At 37.3% G+C, this 21,064-nt stretch overlaps 2 protein-coding genes across 4 annotated transcripts in view; one reads left to right on the top strand and one right to left on the bottom strand.

Annotated features, from left to right (window-relative positions):
* The window catches only part of LOC109060496 (protein atonal homolog 8-like), a 4,341-nt gene extending 1,677 nt beyond the window's left edge, over positions 1–2,664 (top strand). Inside the window, exon 3 of the mRNA XM_019077671.2 lies at positions 2,199–2,664. Within this exon, the coding sequence (XP_018933216.1) occupies positions 2,199–2,204 (6 nt within the window). The 3' untranslated portion in view covers positions 2,205–2,664. The remainder of the gene's footprint in view (positions 1–2,198) is intronic.
* Positions 2,665–5,297: 2,633 nt separating this feature from the next.
* LOC109045093 (lactosylceramide alpha-2,3-sialyltransferase-like) lies at positions 5,298–19,288 on the bottom strand. Of its 3 annotated transcripts, XM_042769749.1 has the most exons (8): positions 19,087–19,288; positions 18,210–18,334; positions 16,641–16,758; positions 16,414–16,534; positions 13,630–13,967; positions 13,347–13,533; positions 13,102–13,260; positions 5,298–5,699 (listed from the first exon to the last, which is right to left on the bottom strand). In XM_042769749.1, exons 3-8 carry the CDS (start codon positions 16,742–16,744, stop codon positions 5,448–5,450), a joined length of 1,161 nt encoding a protein of 386 aa, XP_042625683.1. In that variant the 5' UTR covers positions 16,745–16,758; positions 18,210–18,334; positions 19,087–19,288; the 3' UTR covers positions 5,298–5,447. The 3 variants fall into 3 exon arrangements, with proteins under 3 accessions (XP_042625683.1, XP_042625682.1, XP_042625684.1); XM_042769748.1 differs by lacking the exon at positions 19,087–19,288 and having other exon boundaries at positions 18,210–18,731; XM_042769750.1 differs by lacking the exon at positions 19,087–19,288 and having other exon boundaries at positions 16,414–16,531; positions 18,210–18,731.
* Between the last annotated feature and the right edge of the window lie 1,776 nt (positions 19,289–21,064).

Genomic DNA, 21,064 nt, shown 5'->3' with positions numbered 1-21,064 from the left:
TCTGGATTTACTCTTCACCTGTTAGATCCTTTATTATATGATTCTGGGAAAGAAAACAATGTGTGCATTTCAAACCTGTGCCTAGAAATGCACGTTGCTCTCGTCGCTCTCATGTGAAGCATGACACTGACCCAGTAACGGTGAATAATTATAGACCGCTCACTAGAAGATTAAGACTCAACTGCATTCAGTCACACTTTCATGATAGTCCACATTAGACTTCTGTTTACTACAAGTAACTTTACAACTACATGTTAACTAGCAGTCAATATTAGTAGCTTAATATCTGCTTACGCTTTATTTCGATGCTCCCCAACACACATTCAACTAACTCTCGTTAGGGTTAGGGTTAGGGTTAGGGTTAGAATAAGTTAACACTGTTTCTTGCAGAGTGACTTTAGTTAGTAATGTAATCTAGGTTAGGTAATTTTAGGTAATGTAATCTGACTACTTTTTAGAGTACTTTTAGATTACTTTTTTAGATTACTTGTTTCAAATTTACATTAAATGCACCGTGTATGGTATCGATATAAAAAGCAAAGAGAAAGAGAAATATATTACACTTTTTGATATCAACATCATAAAATGCATTAAACATTACATTAGTGAGTTGATAGAGAGTAAACGAGTTGATAAAAAACAAATAATTTGTTCAGTAATAAAGAGGTAAAATAAAAGCAGCTTAAACACTTAGAAATATTTTATTTAACTGATTTCAGAGAACTGTAAACATGCAGATGTGTTGTTAAATTATAGAAATATTAACTTCCACAGCAATATTTCAAGCAAATATTTAGTTTTAAGAGGTGACAAAAACGTTTGGGTATCCCTGCATTAATAAAAATGAAAACAACAGAGACACGCACAAAGTCTTCCAGGTTTGAAATATATTTGTCCAGACTTTCCGAATCAAATAAATTATCAGTGATATGCTGCCATTGTGCGAATAATATGCAATCATGTAATCCATAAAAAAGTAACTGTAGTCTGATTATAAGCATTTTGAAATACTGCACTTTAAAATGTAATATAATTACAAGTACTTCATTATTTGGAATCTGTTTCTATCAGTTATACCCAGCACTGTTTACTTTACGGTCAGTAGAATGTCCATCAAAATAAAGTGTGAGCAGATATTAAGCAGACAGTCTACTAATGCTCTAATGACTGCTAGCTGACATGTGAAGTTACTGATGTCTAGAATGTCTATCAGTGTGAAGTGTAAGCCGTGCACATGATTCTGCCTTTCACTAGTTATTTTCTGCAAGCCATAAGAGAGCATACATTATATGTGTGTATACGTGCCAATTAGAGGGAATTTCCCCCGTGCCTAATAACCATCCCATTAAATGAAATTATCATCAGCTTTTGTCAGAGGCAGGACTGGGTGTTCCGCCAGCTTTTTCCTCCTCTGCGTCCCGGCCGAATAAATAGAGTGATTGATGTTTTTGGGGGAGTTTTTTGACAGTCATGTAGTCCTGATTTCCTGCAGCGCTATCCTATATCAACATGTCGCTGGTGACACTCACATAGTGTATGTTTTCTCTCTGATAGGAGAGTTCAGAAGGTTTATAATGCGGTTATTAGTAGCAGTTGAGCAGCTGTGGCAGAGCTGCACACATGAAGGCTGTGTGTGAAGGCAGGCAGCGCTGCATGTGAGCTCATGCGCTCCCCCCGTCCCCCGTCAGAGCCAGACACCAGATGTTCGCAGCGCTGCTTGGGAAGTCCTGCTGGCGCCACTCAGGGCAGAGGGCAGGGGAGAGGCACGCGAGCCGGAGCCAGAGAGAACGCTTTCGCTGCAGGAACTGGCACATTCCCCAGCGCGCTCTTGGCCCGCGTCCCAGCTCTCTCTTGGCCATCTGTTCCAAAAAAACACTTTGAAATAAAAACGCAGCGCTCATCACTCTCTTAGGATACGGCTCCACGGAGCAGCTGTTACAGAGGCGAGGGGAAACGGGAGGAGGGGCGCCGGCCAAGAAAGAAATCCCTTTGTCAAGTAGAGCCAGTGAGTCTGAGGGGAAAAATGTTTTGGCAAAGCACTGAGCGAACATGGAAATGTGCATGAATTGTTGCAACTCGGGAACCTTTTTCAACAAGTCCATTTCAAAGCAAACAGACTGCTATATCCAGTCAGAATATTGTACTTTTGTTGTTTGGATTTTTGACAACTTTGATTTTGTTGTTGTTCTTCACAACAGGAATAAAATGAAGAACGTGTATGTGGAGAAAGAAGGACCTCAATCCGTCAACATGAAGACACTCTCCCCGTGCGGGAAAAGCCTTGTAATGTAATGAAAGCATAAAGTGATTTTACACTGCACTATTGACTTTACTACAGCTAACCGAGTCAAAAACAAAAGCGCTCTAGGCTCTGAATATGCTTTTCCTTGCACAGCTCTTGCACAGCAGAAACACTTTCCAAACACAGATGATATGAAGTCAGTTCATTTTCCATTGTTACAGACTGCTGGTTATTTATTTTTGTTTGTTTTGCAGTTTAACAAATCGTACATAGCTAGTTCTTATGCAAATTCTGTTAAAAAATGTCCTGCCATGTGCAAGAAAGCGCACATTTTCTTTTCTTTTTTAATCCATACAATTATGTTATTCTTCATTTTATCAATTACATTATAAACCATGATATAAATGCTTATTCAGCACTCATCGCTTGTCTTTGCTTTTTGGTTCATGTTAACAATCTTTCTAGTTCTTAAACGGGAATCTGAAGTCTATGCTCTACTGTCAGCCACTCACTTATGTAAGTCTGTATTTTATAAATATATTTACTGTTGAAATACTGTTTTGTAGTTAAACGTAGTCCAAGAATTCATCTTCATGACTGAAGAACTGTTTTTCTGAGGAATTAATAGGCAGTTGCTGGTGACCTGCCAAAAACAGCAAACTCCAGGAGGAAACATCTGGTCATTCTGACCTGTGTCTGTGACTCCTATCATTAAATCAAACAAATCAATGTTTTAATTATGTCGCAGACTGTATTATCTGTTGTTCTTCACACACACACGCACATATTCATTTATAGTTCCAACAATCATGCAACGTGCCAGAAATGTATTAATCAAAGCAATAATCAGCAAGTAAAACGCATAGAGCTACTTCTATTTGAATATTACTACATGATAGAAAAATAAGTATACAGCAAAAATAAACTATTTATTTATTTTATGTGATTAACTGGCTCAAATTACCCCAAGTTAAGGTTAAGTGTGGTTAAGGAGCAAGATGGCCAATTCTGTAATGTTCACTTCTTTTCTTACTTTCTCCATACCACAGACTCTCTAAAAAGTAGTGAATGCCCATATCTGTCTCCAGCATTTGGTGAGATCTGCCTCATGATGTGGTTTTGGTTTGAGTCCTTCCTGAAGGGCAGAAGCTTTAAGCTCTTTTGGGAAGGAGAGGCGTCTAACCCCTGGGGTACCACAGGGTTCGATGCTTGGCCCACTCTCATTCTACATACATAACATTACAGAGTCCACACTGGACTCAGCAAGAATCAGGATTTAATTTTAATCATTTAAATAGAATAAAATATTAGGCTGCCACATTTGTTTAACATTCACAACCTACTTGATCAGATCAGTCTTACTCCAGGAGAAATTCCAAGGAGAAACATTTTTAATGATTTGTTTTATCAGCTAGAGGTAAGAGAAGTATCTAAAACACACTGTAGGAACATGTGACCATCCAAAAATGTGGCTCAGTTCCAGCAGAGGGCTATGTTAAGGTACAGATAAAGATATTGGATGGGCAAAAATGTGGTGAACCGCAAAAAAAAAAAAAAGGTGGTGCTCTACAACATCAGGACAATCATACCCATCTGCCTCAGTACTCTACACATTTCATTGGCCATTTGAAGATAATTGCAATGGTTTACTAACTGATCTTCCAGCTATAGCACATCACACGTCACCGCTTCCAGGTAAAAACGCTCTATCACATGCCAAAAACAAACTGTGCTAATAAACACTCAGTGTGCTCTAAAAAACATCTCCTTGCCGAAATGTCACAGTGATTTCTCTTCTCTGAATATTAAAATATTGGTGTCCAGGACACTGTGAGCCCTGAGGCTATAGTAAACACTGAGTTTTTAAAAGCTTTTAATAGCTTAATTGTGAGCTATAAATGCATAATGCTCTTAAACGGCTGTTGAACCCATAGATGGACCCAGAAACAGCATTCAATACATCACAACAGCAGATCAAAACACAGGGACATGCTTGATGACCCACATCAGACCTTCAGACCAGCTACACAGCCTACAATAAAGGTCAACAGATCACAAAATCACTTTCAAAACATTTATTGTATGCACAGCATAAACACAAAAGACACATCGATGAAGCAAGCAATGAAGCAAGAATGCCATAAATATCAAAGACATGCTAACGCATGGTTGTCTGTAAAACCGCTTTGAAACTACACACATGTATGTGTGTGTGTGAGAGAGTGTGTGAAAATGGTTGTACTGCCAAATAAAGTGTGAAAAATGTTAAAAATTCTATACTGTCTTGAAGTTGTATCAATGAGTAGTACTTCTTCAGACGGCTAGCATTACTCAGCCCATTAATTACAACAAACAATCTGAAAGACCCACACTTGCAGGAAGACTAAAGACTATTAATGCCTGCTACTGCTGCAGTCTCTAGATAAAGAGCTTTCAGCTCATTGCAGTTCCTCAAAATAGTGGCAAGAGCCAGAAAGGAAAAATTAGTATCCTGTGTACAAACACGTGTGTGTGTGTGTGTGTGTGTGTGTGTGAGAGAGAGAGAGAGAGAGAGAGAGTGACTACATAACACAAAGGAAAATGGAAATAAGAAATCCATTTCTCATGTGTCAAATGCAGTCTGGGACAGTTTGCTGCAACTGTGCAACCTTAATTCAAGAATAAAGCAAAGATGAATGTAGTCTCTCTTTACAAATGGTTTACTAGACTGTTCTGTGTATTTTCTACAACAACGACTCCATCTCTTGGAAGAGTAGAGTAATTGCACCGATACAACATATTACAGATGCAACATTAACAAAAAATATGCCTAATGAAAATTACAAATTATAACATTTTAGATGTTCAGACCACCAGAATCTTAAAAGGTTATATCATATGCATGTTAATATTAACATTTGTATCAACAACAAAAAAAAAAAAAAAAAAAAAAAATAACCACCAAACTACCCAAAAAAAAACACTAAACAAAATAAAAAAATCTTTCAAAAAATCTTTTTTAAAACAAAAGACACTAAAAATTAGTTTTGATCTAAAATCTTCATCTTTTTGTGATATTAGTTTTGATATAAAATAGAACATTCAGAGCATCAGTATCACAGCAGTAAATGGTAAAATACTCAGCAGTTCGTTAGTAGTGTTTCAATGATTATTCCTTCACTTGTGTGAAGTCTTCCTCACACGTGCCACTCAGAGAGTCTGTCCCTCACCAGAAGACGGAGTGGATTCCTCCTGTGAGGTCAGAAATACTGCCTGTTGTTATCAGACGCTTGAGGAAAGCCGTCTCGGTCTGCACGTCATGCATGGCTTCCTTTAGCATGGATGTCATGGGTCTGTGGTCATAGTAATGGAGAGGAGCGTCCTTCTGGCTGAGGTTATAGCCAAAGCCTGCTAAGCTCACCTCGTCACACAGGTATGTTGCCAGATTGAGCGCAGACACCCCTAACGTAGGGACATTCTGGAGAGGAGACAAAATTTGAGAATAGATTTTAAACACACACACACACACACACAATATCTCATATTCTATTAGAGCAAAATAATTGAATACTGAGATGAGATAAATAAATAAATATAAAAAAAAAACATACATTTTTGAGTGAGTCAGTGAGTCATTAACAACAGATTCGTTCAAACAGATTATTCACTCAGAAACAATCTCTTTATGAACGAGTCAATGTGACTGTCTTTGTCTCAATCACTCGATTTGTTCAAAAGCATGGATTCATTCAGTAATGAACGTTCGCTGTGTGTTGATCAGAGACACTCAACGGTTCTGCTGTGACTTTGATTTGAACTATATTCAGTCGTGAAATTGTGACAATATTGACAACATTGCATCTAAAAATGTAACAGTATAACTTGACCGATACTGTTTTTTTGATGGTTGATGGCTGCCGCCAATGTGGTGCCCATGTCTTAGAGAGCGGGGTGGCCAATAAAAATAAATAAAAAATACTTATATATATATATATATATATATTAATAAATTAGAAAATATATAAATATATATATATTAATAAATTAGAAATAATTAAAAAATGAAATTTAAAGAATACATCTTTAAATGAAACCAACTTACATTGTCTGGTCAATCTGGTGGTACATTCAAAGATGGTGGCATGTCTTTTTGATGTGTTTGCTAAGCATGTGGTTGTCAATTTTTTTTATTGTATTTGATTGTTTTATAAATTTTAAGACTCTCTCTTTTTTCTTTATTTTAGTATTCTGAGGGTTTTAGACACTGAACAAGGGACCGTGTCAGATTTGAGACTTTCTGAAGCAGATCTTTCTCAACTGGATTTACGATGTGATCTCTTTTGGTCTTGAAGAGTATCACACATTGAGGGATTACAAACATGGGCTTTGGATCTTCTGGAGCGTATTCCCTAATCTGAATTCATGATGTGAGATCGTTTGGCCTTGATGAGTACCGCACCTTCCCGGAGAAAGGAAAGTGCTTTGGATATTTGCTCTATGCTAAAAAAAAGATATGATACTGTTCAGGGTGGTTTTTAAAATCTGAGTGCAGTATCGTTTCAAAAGTCTTCAACACTGGAAATTTCATGAGATACAATTACATCATTGCCATTTGAAACTGCTTCAGGAGAGTTTTCTGGGATTATACTGGACATTTTTCTTATCAACAGACTGTATATTGTGTTAAGATCAGGAATAATCAAAAAAAAAAAAGCATCATCCTTTTTGTATTATTTATTTTTCTTTTTTATAACGAGCTGTAGTAGAGGTTTTCACAGAATAATTCCATGTTAATTCTACACGCTCAGTTGATAACTGTCTGAAAAAGGGCACGCTCGAAAACAAAATGAGTGGTGCTCCACTATTTTCTTTTTTTATTTATCTGCTTAAATTCTGTGCACTTGATAAGGTTAGCCAGAATCATGGTTGTGCAAGAAAATGTTGCTGTTACTCCAGGTAGTTCTCTTGTTTCTATGAGGACATTAAAGGAGGAAAAATTATCCAAGAAATCTAGACTGCAGAGGGTGCTCATTGTACTGTTACTTTTAATTTCTGGAAAAGTTCAACTGAATCCAGTTTACATGTTCACAGTTTACTCACAAAGTTGGATGTGTTACATATCTGGGCAGATACAACTAATGCAGATATTATTGTTTTATTGGAGACATGGTTAAAAAAAAATATTTCTCAAGTAAGGACACAAGCATTGTTGGTTATAATGTTCATAGGCCTGATCGATCTAATAGAGGAGGTGGAGTTGCAGTTTTTATTAAAACTAAATGTAGTATGAATATGCTTTTATCTAAATCAGTGAAAATCTATTTGATAGTTTAGCTTTAAATATTGAGTTTCTTAGACCTGCAATATTACTTTAGTTGGTTACTATAGGCCACCTTCAGCAGTTAATGAAAGATTATATCAGATCTAGTCCCTAAAGAATTAGTCCTGATCAGTGATTTAAATTGGAACTGGTTGCAACCAGTATCTGATGATTTAAAAGCATACTGTAATTCGATGAATCTTTTGCAGATAGTAGATAGTCCTACTAGACCAAATTTTAAATGTCCCGAAAACTCAACATTAATTGCTTAATTAAGGCAGACATAATGCATGGTTTACCCCCGAATTGTCAAATTTACTTTGAGAACGTAATTTGGCTTGGTCTAAAGCCAGAAGTACTAATCTAAAGGAAGACTGGTTAATTTTCAGACAATTGCGTAATGTGTCTACTGCTGCGATTAGAAAAGCTAAGGTTGACTACTTTCTTTTAGAAACTTCTAATAATCTAAATCATTCGAAATCTTTTATGAAATTCCTTCTATCTGGAAAAGCCATTATTTAAAGGGAGTGATCCAACTGTATTGAATAATTATAGGCCTATTTCAAAATAGTCTATTTTATCAAAGGTTTTGGAAGTGCTTGTGAATGATCAATGAAAAGAGTTTCTATCTTCTAAAAATGAGTTCATCAGAGTTACAATCCGGTTTTAGGAAAAAACATAGTACATCCACAGCAATTATAAAAGTATTAAATGATTTAATGGTTTCATTGGATAATAAAAACCATAGTGCTGCTCTTTTTATCGATTTATCCAAAGCTTTTGATTCCATAGATCATGAAATTATGAAGCAGAGGCTGCTCGGTGTAGGTTTATCAGTAAATACTGTTGGAAGATTTGTCAATTACATATCGGTTAGATCTAAATGTGTAAATATAGAGGGACTCACTTCTAGTACTCTGAACGTAAATATCGGTGTACCACAGGGATCGGTCCTTGGGCCATTATTATTTATTTTATATATTAATAATATTGGGAATAATCTCGCACATTCAAGTTTCATTTATACACTGATGATATGGGGATTTACTCTGCATCAACACTGGATCAGGCTCCGAGTCATCTTCAGTCTGATTTTGATGCAGTTCAGCATATACTGAGTGATTTAAAACTTGTTTTAAATGCGGAGAAAACTAAAATTATGCTTAAAAAAAAAAGAAAGTCTGCACTTTCAAACTCATGCTCAATTACTACTCTAAGGTTTGGAGACTGAAGTAGTATCCAAGTATAAATACTTGGGATTTTTAATTGATGATTCTCTTTCTTTTGGGACTCATATTCAGTAACTTGTGAGAAAATTAGTCAAAAACTGAGCCTTTTTTTTTTTTTTTTTTTTTTTTTTTTAGAGTATTGTCTTTTTTTTTTAGAGATCATAATCTTACTCTGGTCTCCAGAAAATTATCAAAAACACGTTTTAAAAATCAGAACTCATTGAAGGGGAAATCCATGCCTTTTATCGCTTCAAAGGACATGGCCTTCATTGAAAATGAAATAAAGCAAATAAACTGGCATGACACCATTGGTAGTTTGCCCTGTGAGCCAGCCTGTGCTGATTTAATGTCGACCATTAAAGGCATTATATTAAAGTACACCAGGAAAAGAGGCAAGAAAACAAATAAAAAATATAATCTACCCTGGTTTAACATAAATCTCTGGGAGTTAATGAAAAAATGGGATGCTTCTCTGAAAAAGTTTTTAAAATCAAAATTAAATCATCTAATTTTTTAAAGTTTAAGAAATAAAGTCACACAACAACTTAGAAAGGCTAGAGCAAATTTTTTCCTCAATGTTATTAGTGAAGCAAAAGGAAACTCTAAAAAGTTATGGAAGAGCATTGACAAATTACTTGGAAGGGAAAATCAGCAAATAAACATTTAAAACTCATGGTGGATGGCTGTATCCAGGATGATGATAAGATTATTGCGGAATGTTTTAATGATTATTTTATAAATTCGGTACGAGAAATGAGTCTAAGTTCACCAAAAATTCAAACACACAAGCTTTAACCTGTAATGATTTCTGCTTTTAAGTTTTCCCTAATCAACACAGAGAAAGTTGAAAATGTAATCTCACTTCTATCTAATAGTAAAGCTAAAGATATATATGGTTGTGATGCAGCTTTTCTCAAACAACACAAGACATCTATTATGATACCTCTAGTGATGATTATAAACAAGTCCTTTAACCAAAATATTTTTCCCAGTGTATTTAAGCCATCCACCCACACCCATCAAAATAAATCTAAAAATACTCAACAGAACAACAAATATCAAACCATCAGTATTCTCCCAGCTGCATCAAAGGTAATCGAAAAGGTTGTGGCAGAACAACTTATAGCACATCTAGACTCTAAGTCCTTTTTCCATCCTATGCAATTTGGTTTCAGAAAAAAACATTCCACTGAAACTGCATGTTGCTACTTCCTTGAGGAGATTAAAACTAGCTTAGATCAAGGAGCAGTGGTGGGAGCTGTCTTCTTAGATTTACGCAAAGCCTTTGATACAGTTAACCATGAGGTACTGATACACAAATTGGCCAAATACGACATTTCCACAAATGTCCAAAATTGGATAAAATCATACTTGTTAAATCGATAACAATGTGTGCAAATAAATGGCACATTGTCTACATCTCTTGTCTCTACTATGGGAGTACCACAGGGATCAATTCTAGGGCCACTGTTGTTTTGCTTATATATTAATGACCTGCCTTCGGCCTGCAAGGGCATGAATATTGTTATGTATGCTGATGATACAGTATTATATACCCATGGGAGAAGTGCAATCTAAATGTATGGTAGACGTAGCCAAAAAAATTATCAAGTGTCATGAGCAAGGTTAACCACTGGTTACATGACTCATGTCTCACATTAAATGTTGAAAAAACTGTAACTATGTTTTTTACAAACCGGTTTATACTTAAAACTTATCCGGAAATTTTAGTAAACGGCATACTTATAAAACATGTAGATAAATTTAAATATTTGGGGGTAATTCTAGATTCCACACTTAGTTTTAAAGGTCATGTTAAGAAATTGTGTAACAAATTGAAATTTAAGTTAGCAAATTTTAGATATCTTAGAAAACTCTCTCACCAATGAAGCATCCAGTACTTATTTAAATGCAATGATCATCCCCCACTTTTTGTACTGCATTGCATCCTGGTCTCAGGCTCAAGATTCATGATAAAAAAACACGTTATTATCATCACTGTCAAATACTCGTCAAATATGATATACTTAGCTTTGATAATCTAATAAAACACTCAAATGTGTCTTTGCTACATAAAATCATATATAGTGCTACTGCTCCCCCTCTGAAAAAGTTTGTGACACTCTGCTCCGAAAAAATAGCGCAAACAACTAGAAGCGTCACAAGGGGGGAGTGTAGCTTCCCACAATGTAAAACCCAATTTGGGAGCTCCCTCCTTCTCATGTGTGGCCATGAGGCAGTGGGAAAAGACTCTTCCCACGGAACATAAGTCTTGTGCACAGATTCTCACACTTTCTCATGCCTGACAAAGAGTTGGGTTGCTAATCAGTAAGCAAGTTTGCACACATCTTTGAGATAGTATACCTGTGTGTGTGGGGGGGGGTAGTGTGGTGTGTGCTTAAATGCTAAGGACTGCTGAACCGTTGTTTACCAGTGTGTTTGTTTGGAGAGCTTCTTGAGAGACAGAGAGTTAATGGGTTGATGGCCTCCCTGGTTCTGTTTTTTGCAAACTTGTTTGTCTGTAATCTCAATGGACATCATTTTATTCATGATTCTGTGAAATTTCTATTTTAGAATTGTTATTTTTTAAATTTGTCATACCTGCCCAGGGACTACAGGTGGAAATTAGCAATTGTTGCTATAACCTGGCCCAAGACATATTCTCTTGTTTAACAAGTTTAATGTTTATTTGTGCATTGTCCCTGTTTCAAATAAAATAATTTCCATTCCATTCCACTCATCATTGTTTATTGTACTCTCGGGTTGGATAGCCGGCGTTGTCAACCCGCAGACTTAAGCATTGGTACTTATTTATATATAAAATCATTTTAGGTTTACATCCTTCGGATTTACAGCAGAATATCTTTCAAAAAGGTGTAAAGAATTATGGGCTTCGCTTACAAGACTATTATCTGTTAAGCATCCCTAAAGTCCGTACTAATATGGGTCAATGGGCATTTAGTGATGCTGCTCCATTTGATTGGAATCAACTACAAGATAAGTTCTGCTTAAAAGAGTTGGTATCACTAAATGATTGTAAATGAATTTTAAAGGATCTATTTGCAGAGTCACCTGATTGTAAATGTTTTGAGTGACTGGTGTATGTAAACGAATGTATTTTGTTTTGTGTGTAACTAATTGTACTACCTATCCCAGCAACCACCCTCAAATAAAATATAAAATAAATCAAAATACTTTTTAATTTCCTGGATAAATAAAAAAAAAAAAAAACAAAAAATAGAAACCAATCTACTCTATAATCTAAACTTATTACAGTATTTTTCCACAAATAGAGAAATTGTTTGAAACATGAATAAAAAGGAAGTAACAGTGTAACCAAGCTGGCGCTCTGTAATCTGGTAAGCTTGTTTGCACTGGGGGATCATGTTTTATCTAATAAAGACAACGTAATACTAGCTTTACACGCAGCACACAGTGAATATGACGGTGGGCAACTGAATACAGTGCAGCATAATTTGGGTTTAATGTTTGTTGATCGTGTGTCTCCAGTGACATCTAAACTCTCCTGTACACATTCAGCTCACAGGGACTGACAGTCACGCACAGAACACGGTCATGCTGGATACAAATACACACTTCAGAATATCTGACAGCTGGATTCGACTGCAAGGTTTGTGAAATTAAATGTTCATTAGATATTTAAAGATTTATTTAAATGATCTAAATGTATGTTTGCTGAATGATGGCGTAAAAAGAGTTAATTTCTCTTTTACGTCAGCAGTCAGCAAACACGCATTTAGTGTTTGACTTTGTTACTAATAATATAAAAGCAAATGCTGTAATGCTTTTTCGTATACAGTTTAGTTTTTGTTCAACAGTTCTCTCTAGGAACGTATTAGACAAAACTGTTAAACAGAGTCCATAACTAATGAAGAAGCAGAGTTGGAGCACTGTGTGATAATAAAAAAATAAAATAAAAGTCTCGCTTCCAATACACTGGCCAAACAGACAAAATCATCAGCTCATGCCTTGGCGATATATCGGTCGACCACAAAACTGTTTAATAAACTGTTGTATAAAAACAATATCACATTTACAATGCTGCAGATACTGGGGAACAACTATCATATAAGAGAGACATGTTTTGCCTTCTTATCTTAAAATTTAGGCTCACATTACTGCATTCTAATAGACTCATCACACAGTGCATCATGTTCTTCAGCAGCTGCAAGATGACGGGACGGGGCGCTGCATTATATATGTTCATAATTTTAACACATTCTTTTTTACATAATCGCACCAAGTTAAATCAACAGCCCTAATAAATAAAATAAAAAATCCCCCTATAAAAACAATGACAAGCAGCTCACCTGGTCCCAGCCCCACAGCCGTTTTTTAACATTGGGATAGTGAAGCAGATCCAAGGCCGTCTCTCTAATAATCTCTGGATTCAGCAGAAGGAACTGGGAGGCCTTGAGCGGGACACTCACCGGCACATTCTGCCAGAAGAACAGCCAGTCCCACAGCGACTGAAAGGAGAGAGTTAAACCTGGCATTCAGACATACCGCACTGATCAAGACAACCAATCTGCCTGATGTGTGAACAAGCACTCACAACGGACGTGTTGGTAATCATTGCACGAAGCCAGTGGAAGTCGACAGACTTATAGATCACAGCCACAAATCTGATATCCGAATCTGTGTCCTCCCAGACCTTCGGAGAGCCCTCAGGATAACTCATCCGGATGGAGGTGCGGTTCCCAACGTCTGCACTGAAACCTCGCACAGGACCGCTGTTCAGTCTGCACACAAACAAGAGTCCTATAAACACACACACACACACACACACACACGTCCTTTAGCTACAATCAGACAAATTAAGCGGGGCAGACTCTCACCTGATGATGGTATCGAACTGATTAAGAAGAGGTCCAAGCCCTAATCCTTTCAGTATCCCTCCATTTCCAATCACTAGACATCGACGGCAGTCCCTCCCTCCACGTCTCTCCTCAGAGGAGGCTGGTAGGAGGTCCAGGATCTCCTGAAGCTTGTTCTTCATATCCAGGAAACCAAACGGTGGAGAATATTGGAATATTTGTTCTTTCAAATTAGTGTTCTTGTCCAAAAAGGGCTCTAGCACTGGTGTGGAGCTGGAATGTTCAGCTTCCATTTTCTGCCGGGCAAAAGAAGGTCTGCATTCTTTGGCCAGTATCTCTCGGACATAGGAATGGACACGCTATGAGTGAAAATACAGGGCTTAATGCATGCGCTCATATCAACCCAACAGAAAACATTTGTGCAATTCACCTCATGGATAACAGGGCATCAGCAAACATAGTATCTTCATTTTATGTTTTGCCAATCGTGGACAGGCACTAGTCTGGTTCAGATTCTACCTGAGTTTGCTAAAATATTTGACCCCCCTAAAAAGAAAAGTATGTTGTGCCACAAGGCTCGGTCCTAGGCCCTTTGATATTCTCCTTGAACATGCTCCTTTGAGGTCAGTGGTTCAGAACTCTGGATCTAGGGACCCACAGCATTTCTATGTGAGAATCAGGCATGTAAATAAGGAAGACATATATGACCGGTGCTAAGAGGAACAGTGTGTATCAGGGCACTTCTGCTTTTCTGTAAGCAGCAGCTACTGTCAGAGTGTGTATTTCCATTTACCATTTATTCATTTTGCATTTATTCCTTTATTTCATTTAACGGTTTTATGCAAAGCGACTTAAAGGGTCCGTTAGAATTTATTGAAGCATCGAAAATACATTTTGGTCCAAAAATAACAAAAATTACGACTTTATTCCGCTTTTTCTTCTCTTCCGGGTCTGTTGTGAACGCGACTGCTGTGACTGTTGACGTACGATGCTGCTGACGTGTTTTCTGGTGCGCCCAATAACAAAGATAACACGTCAGCAGCGCCACTGCAGCGTCGTGAACACGCTCACAACAGACCCGGAAGAGAAGAAAAAGCGGAATAAAGTCATAATTTTTGTTATTTTTGGACCAAAATGTATTTTCGATGCTTCAATAAATTCTAACGGACCCTCTGATGTCACATGGACTACTATGATGATGTTTTTATTACCTTTCTGGACGTTGACAGTATACCCATACATACATTTTCAATTGAGGGACTGAAAGCTCTCGGACTAAATCTAAAAAGTATCTTATACTGTGTTCCGAAGATGAACGGAGGTCTTACGGGTTTGGAACGACATGAGGGTGAGTCATTAATGACATAATTTTCAGTTTTGGCTGAACTAACCCTTTAAAGCGGGAAGTCATGGCCTCATGGTTATAGAGTTTGACTTCTAACCCTAAGGTTGTGGGTTCGAGTCTCGGGCTGGCAACACCACGACTGAGGTGTCCTTGAGCAAGGCACCGAACCCCCAACTGATAAATAATTATATATTACAAATTATTCAGAGTTTGGGATGCATTTTAAGAATACTTAAAACACAAAACAGTCAAAAAGCACAACACCGCTATATGCTGCTTGAAAGACACGTGTGTGCTCTGATGTAAACAAGCACGCACGAGAAGCACATGAGGAACACGTGAGAGATGCGCTGAATGGAAGCACATTCACTCTCTGACAGCAGATGGCGCTAAACTGCAGAAAATGCAGCCCTTACCCTGGAAACCCCATAAATAAAGCACTACTTTCTAAAACATATTTAAATAATTTTAAACATCCATTTGGATTTGTGGATTCGCTACGGTGTTCATCACAGCACCAAATACTTAAATATTTAGACTTAATAGACTTTTCATTTTCAATTTTTTTTTTTCATTTTAATCTGGACTACAACATGCCCAAGATATTGTTTGAAAGTGTTTTGATTCTTTATTGTTCATTCACACTTTACATTAGGGCTTCTTTAGTTAACAAACTACCGATGAAAAATTCTTCAGAACATTTATTATTCTTAGGTATTCAAATATTTAACAACACGCTGTTAAAATCGAAAGTTGCAGCTGTGTTATTTAATGAGCTAACATGAACTAAGACTTGTATTCTTTAAACAAAGATTAATAACTTCTGTAGCTAATTGTGAATGTTAATGCATTAACTAAGTTAACTAATGAGGTCTTATTGTGAAGTGATACCTATTGGTCTTTATAGTTCTTTTGCACTTTAATCGGTGTAAAACTTTTAACTTTATATATTTTTCTGTATTGCTTTATTGTATTTAAATATTCAGTTATTTTTGTTATAAGAAACAATTATTAAACTTGTTATACTGTATTATGACCACTTTTTTTTTTAAACTGAATTTCAATAGCGTGATAATACCATATACCATGATAAAAGCATTAGCAATTAATCACAACAGGAAAATTTGATACCGGCATATCCCTATGTTGGAGTGAACATCACTCAATGTGACATTGTTACCAATTAGTTTCCACATAGTAGAATAAAGTCAGAAAAACTATAAAATATCATCATATCTTATCCGTTCATAAATAAGCTCATGTAGGCACAATTAATATCTATCTGCACTCCAAAGCATTGTTAGTCAAATACGATCACATGTTCACACCACAGATCTGCTTTCATGCACCAGCAGCTATGCCACAGAAATACACAGAAGCAAAATGTATATTTGAATTTGAGTAGATCACAAAAATGGCGTAGATGCTTCCTGAATCTGATGAAAGACAGACAGACGCACCTCTCGGTAGACGGGGTCTACTGGTACCTCCACAGGCTTTGGGTCCGGGTGAAAGAGAGGCAGCTTCAAAAGAGCCAGCGAAATCAACGCCAAGCTCAGAAGAGCAATGAGCAGCCTTCTGCTGGAGGAAACAAAAACACTTCAACTTACCGTACAGCATCAGTGAATTCATCTTCAGTGGTTTCCAGGTAAGGAAGCACTCTAGTATCCTCATGGCTACTGTTTACCTGGGCTGACAATGCCACTGTCTGACGACTCTCCTCATGTTATCAGACCACAAAATCCTCTCTGCACTTCTGCTGTCTGGAACAAGAGGCGTGCGCTTCCGCATGCGGCCGATGACACCTTGAAAGCAGAAACATCCCAGACTGAAATGGCACAAATAATGCAGTACTGAAACTACCAAAGCTCACCCAAGGCTGCATTCCCAAGCCTTTTCACAAATCTGTTGACAAAATCAGCAAATTTTCAAGTCACAAGTTAAAAGCACTTGAGCTGCTGCTCCTCAGAATAGAGCGGAGCCTTTACAGCTCATACCTCAGATACTCTGATAAACAACAAAAAAAAAAAATCTGGTTTTGATTATGATGTCTATCTCGCTGTATCAGTGTAAACTTCTGATATAGTGTTTTCTGAGTGCACAGAAAGAAGTTTTCTTTCATGTCTTACTGCACTTAAACGGTCAAGTTTGTTAAAAACACAGATAAACTACAAAAACAGTCAGTTTATCAGTAAACAGCTGGGAAAGAAATTGTGTATATTTGATCTGTGTATGAAGTGCCAGCAGTGTAATATACAGTGCCTACTGCTGTCTACGCTGTTAATATGAGCCAGAAAAATCACACACTGCTCTTGAATTAATCATTTCTGTAGCTTTAATAAGACATGAATGCTGCTTTTAAACGCTGTAGCGTGAAGATGAACATGTTGGACCGTGTGCAGTTCACTCAGGGCGGGGCTATGCTAATACGGCCGTGTCAGTCAACAGTCATGGGCGGGGCCTGTACAATGTGACGTCACTTTTTACAGATTCTGCGAACGGCTTGTTCTGGGACGCTGCTTATGATTTATATGGATTAAAAAAAAAAGGAGGAGCGGTCAAAAAAAGTCAACAGATTTTACTAACAGTACCAATCTCTGTGTGAGAACAACATCATGATGCGGCACTCTTTGTAAAGTCATTTTTACAGCCCTGTAATTTGGCTCACTTTGATGCTTCTCTATAAAACAGTGGATTTCTCCGTAAATTTACTGGCTTTCATCACTTTTTAAGTTTGTCTTTCAAAAATGAACAAAATCCAAACTTTGAGCTGGGGAAGTTTCAGAATTTTGGCTGATTTGACACATTGTTACCATGTTCCTGAACACTTCCTGTAATAACATCACCAAACAGATACAGCGTGAGAGCATCACTGTAATCTCTAGCGGGCTGCAAGGTGTACGTCCAAATAACAAACCACCCAAATACTTTCTGAAAGAAAACCTCTGTACTACATAGCCTACACGAGCATTTAATGTGCATATAACCATATAAAACAACAAAAGGAGATTCACTTGGGTAAATATCTGCTGTAACTAATAAAACCAGGTTTGGGGGTAAATGTAACGTTCTTACCTCGCTATTTCAATCAGACCATATATACACTACAGACATAAAGAGAGTAGAATATAAGCACATCATATTTACACCCTGATTATCAGAAGTAACAGAACAGTTATCCACATCATGCTATTGTTTACACCTGAACGTGTTTTAATCACTATAATGGTGATGATTGATCATCCTGCACGCTTACCTTTAGCTTCAGCCTGCTCTCATGCTGGTCCGCCGCAGGTTTCAGTCTGGTGGGGTTTTCAGCAACAGACAGATCTGAAGCTGGTCTCGTGCGTGGACGCCATTGCACCACGACGCGACTCAAGCCTGCGTTATAAGCGCGTGACAGCGTTATCGCATTAATATTAAACGAGGCGAACCGGGAGAGATCCTCCTCGGGTGTGTGTCACAGCCAGCTCAACAACACACAGCTAACATACTGAGCACATGCGCGCGCGGCTACAGCTGGGGAGATGTGCGCTTTCTTCCCGGATACTGTGCATGCTCACTATAAACAATCTCAGTTTGACCGCAGTGAAAGCCAAACTGATATATCTGATCGCACAGCGTCCAGTGTGTAATACATAACTGAAGCACTTAATTCAAGAGAAACGCAGATGACAGTCGAGTGCGTCTTTTCTCTCGGTATTTGCAGCTGCTCGTCTGTGCTGCAGCAGGGACACACCGAACAACTTCCGGTCTGAGTCAGCATGGCATGCTGTCCTGAAACCGAGTGCCTTTTTTATGTTTATTTTTATTGAACGCTTGGAAAAATCAATAACTACCTTTGTCATCATTGACAAATCATAACAATAGAACAACAATATGAATCCAGGGTCTTTCAGTCCAGAGGAAGTGCCCTTCAAAAGACATTTATGGGAGTAAAATAATGACAAATATCTGAAAAATAAAATAAAATAAAATAATGCATTGCCTTTTATTTTTATGCCTTGTATTTTAAGGGCTTTCATTATTAGGGCCTGAAATTTAACTTCGTTGTTTAATAAAGATGTTAATATTTCAATTCAAAACATTTCACGCGCATTTTCATAATTAAAAAATAAATCATTCATATTCACCTTCCAGAGTTCACTTCCGATATATTCAATCTGTTTACAAATACGATGTATAATATTCGACAGGCAACTTTCAGTTCATTTTATTTGACTTTACAAATTCGCTTCCACTAATTCAGTGGTTCAGATTCAGCTCTGCACATCCGGGAGCTGCAGGAATAGTCCCAGATAGCAAAATGACTCCGGAGCGGATCCGCAGAACCGGTCCTTATCAGAGTCCAGTTGCACAGCGCAACAGATCCGGTCCAGACCATACCTGTATCCGCTAATAAAGCGGTTCATCCGGCCCAGATCCGATCCATGGGCGGCGCTAGGGAGGGGCTAGCAGATGCTTACACCCCCAAGAAAGACAAAAGCACCCCCATAGCACCCCCACAGATTTTTTCCTGAAATCAATTATATACATGCTGTAGTCTATTGTATTTAAGATGCTGATAATAAAAGAAGAAGAAAAACATTTGACTCCTTACATATGCATAACTCGTGCAATAACGACGTGATTTGTCATTATAGTATTTTATTTTAAAAATGGAGCGCTTCCTTGGGCTAAGTAGGCCTGCCCCTGACTAAAGGTTTTTCTAGTCAACTAGTTATATTAAATTGATTAATATACTGATATATTAACCATAGGCCTACTTTAATATAAAGGCAGGCGTATTAGGCTAGAGCCTATTCTGCACACCTCACACCCCCAGGTGTGTCTCTCTTAGTTAACACACCTGATTCGGACTTCAGACTACTTAAGTAGAACAGGAAATATTTTAGCAGAGACCGTGGCTGACAAATGCAAGTCAACAGATACAGGTTAATATTAACCAACTACAGAAACATGCCTGAGGACAGTAGTGACAGAACAAAACCCTTACAGTGCTTTCACACTACAGTGACAAAGCCAGCCAGTAGGGGTGGGTGTCAAAAATTTCCATTTTAGAACATGGCTACAAATTTAAAATTACTAAAATCTTCAGCTGACAAATGCTCAAAAAATAGGTCCTGGCAAAGTTTAAAAAAAGTAAATTATAATTAGTTATTGGGTTAAAGTAATTCGTCTGATTTAAATGTCATAATGATTTCTTCTTGTAAATAGTTTAATATATATTTAATACGTCATTGCATATATTGGTCTGGTTTTGAGAAAAGTGATACAGCCTAGTACACAAATCATATTGAGAGAAATTTTTCTTCAGGTAATCATCAATGTTGCATTTGTCATTTTCACACAGGGTAGCACATTGAATTTGGTAATGTAACAGTACATGCTTAATTACTTATATCTTTGTTCATTATGTTCTTAGGCTGACAGTTCAGAAAAAGATGCTACAAAAGATAGTTGATGTTGGCATCCTCATCATCACTGACGAAGACGGGAGCAGCAGAGCATTGCTAGAAATGGAGATGGTGGATGTTGCGGTGGTTCTGGAAGAGCAGATTGTCAAACGTGACCTAGGAGATGTTGCTAATGCCTTTGTTACACTCATGGGTCTTCTTTACGGTCTTGACGTAGACTATCCCAAGAGACTGCAGTACACATTTGATACAAGTGTTCATGGGCATTGGCAGTGGCAATTGTTCTGTGAAAGTTAATGGACTCCGCAACAGTTTGCTTCAAGACAGCGTGTAGTGGCATGTTGGCCTAGTTAATGTCAGCAATACAGTTTCGGCTGGTAGCATTGATTTGTTAGTTACACAAATGTTTACTGTTTGTACACTAAAAGTTGCATCACACCACCATATTGCATGGTTAAAAAAAGCTTAACATATTTGTTCTAAAATGCCATTGAGTTAATCTAAGCTACCAAAACTTGTTGCATGTACAAGTTTTCATACTTTTTTTTTTTTAAATTGTTTGACAGAAAGGTTATGAAATGAAAATTTTGTAATTATTATTATTTTTTTTAGATAAGTTACATATGTAGTTACACACAGTTAATATGAAATGTCAATGTTTGTTTTTATACCAAACACACTGATACTAAATAGC

The sequence above is a fragment of the Cyprinus carpio genome, chromosome A14, assembly GCF_018340385.1.
Source record: "Cyprinus carpio isolate SPL01 chromosome A14, ASM1834038v1, whole genome shotgun sequence".
In the NCBI taxonomy this organism is placed as follows: Eukaryota; Metazoa; Chordata; class Actinopteri; order Cypriniformes; family Cyprinidae; genus Cyprinus; species Cyprinus carpio.
Note: the sequence above shows the minus strand (reverse complement) of the source record. Positions and strands in the feature narration are given on the sequence as shown.

Bases quoted from the DNA above. Each gene is read 5' to 3' on its own strand.
- LOC109045093 (XM_042769749.1), bottom strand. From the start codon at position 16,744: ATGCGGAAGCGCACGCCTCTTGTTCCAGACAGCAGAAGTGCAGAGAGG. The intron at 13,534-13,629 runs GTGAGAGTCTGC...GTTTGTGTGCAG, and splicing joins CAGTTCGATACCATCATCAG to ACTGAACAGCGGTCCTGTGC. The intron at 5,700-13,101 runs GTGAGCTGCTTG...TCTCCTCTCCAG, and splicing joins GGCTGTGGGGCTGGGACCAG to AATGTCCCTACGTTAGGGGT.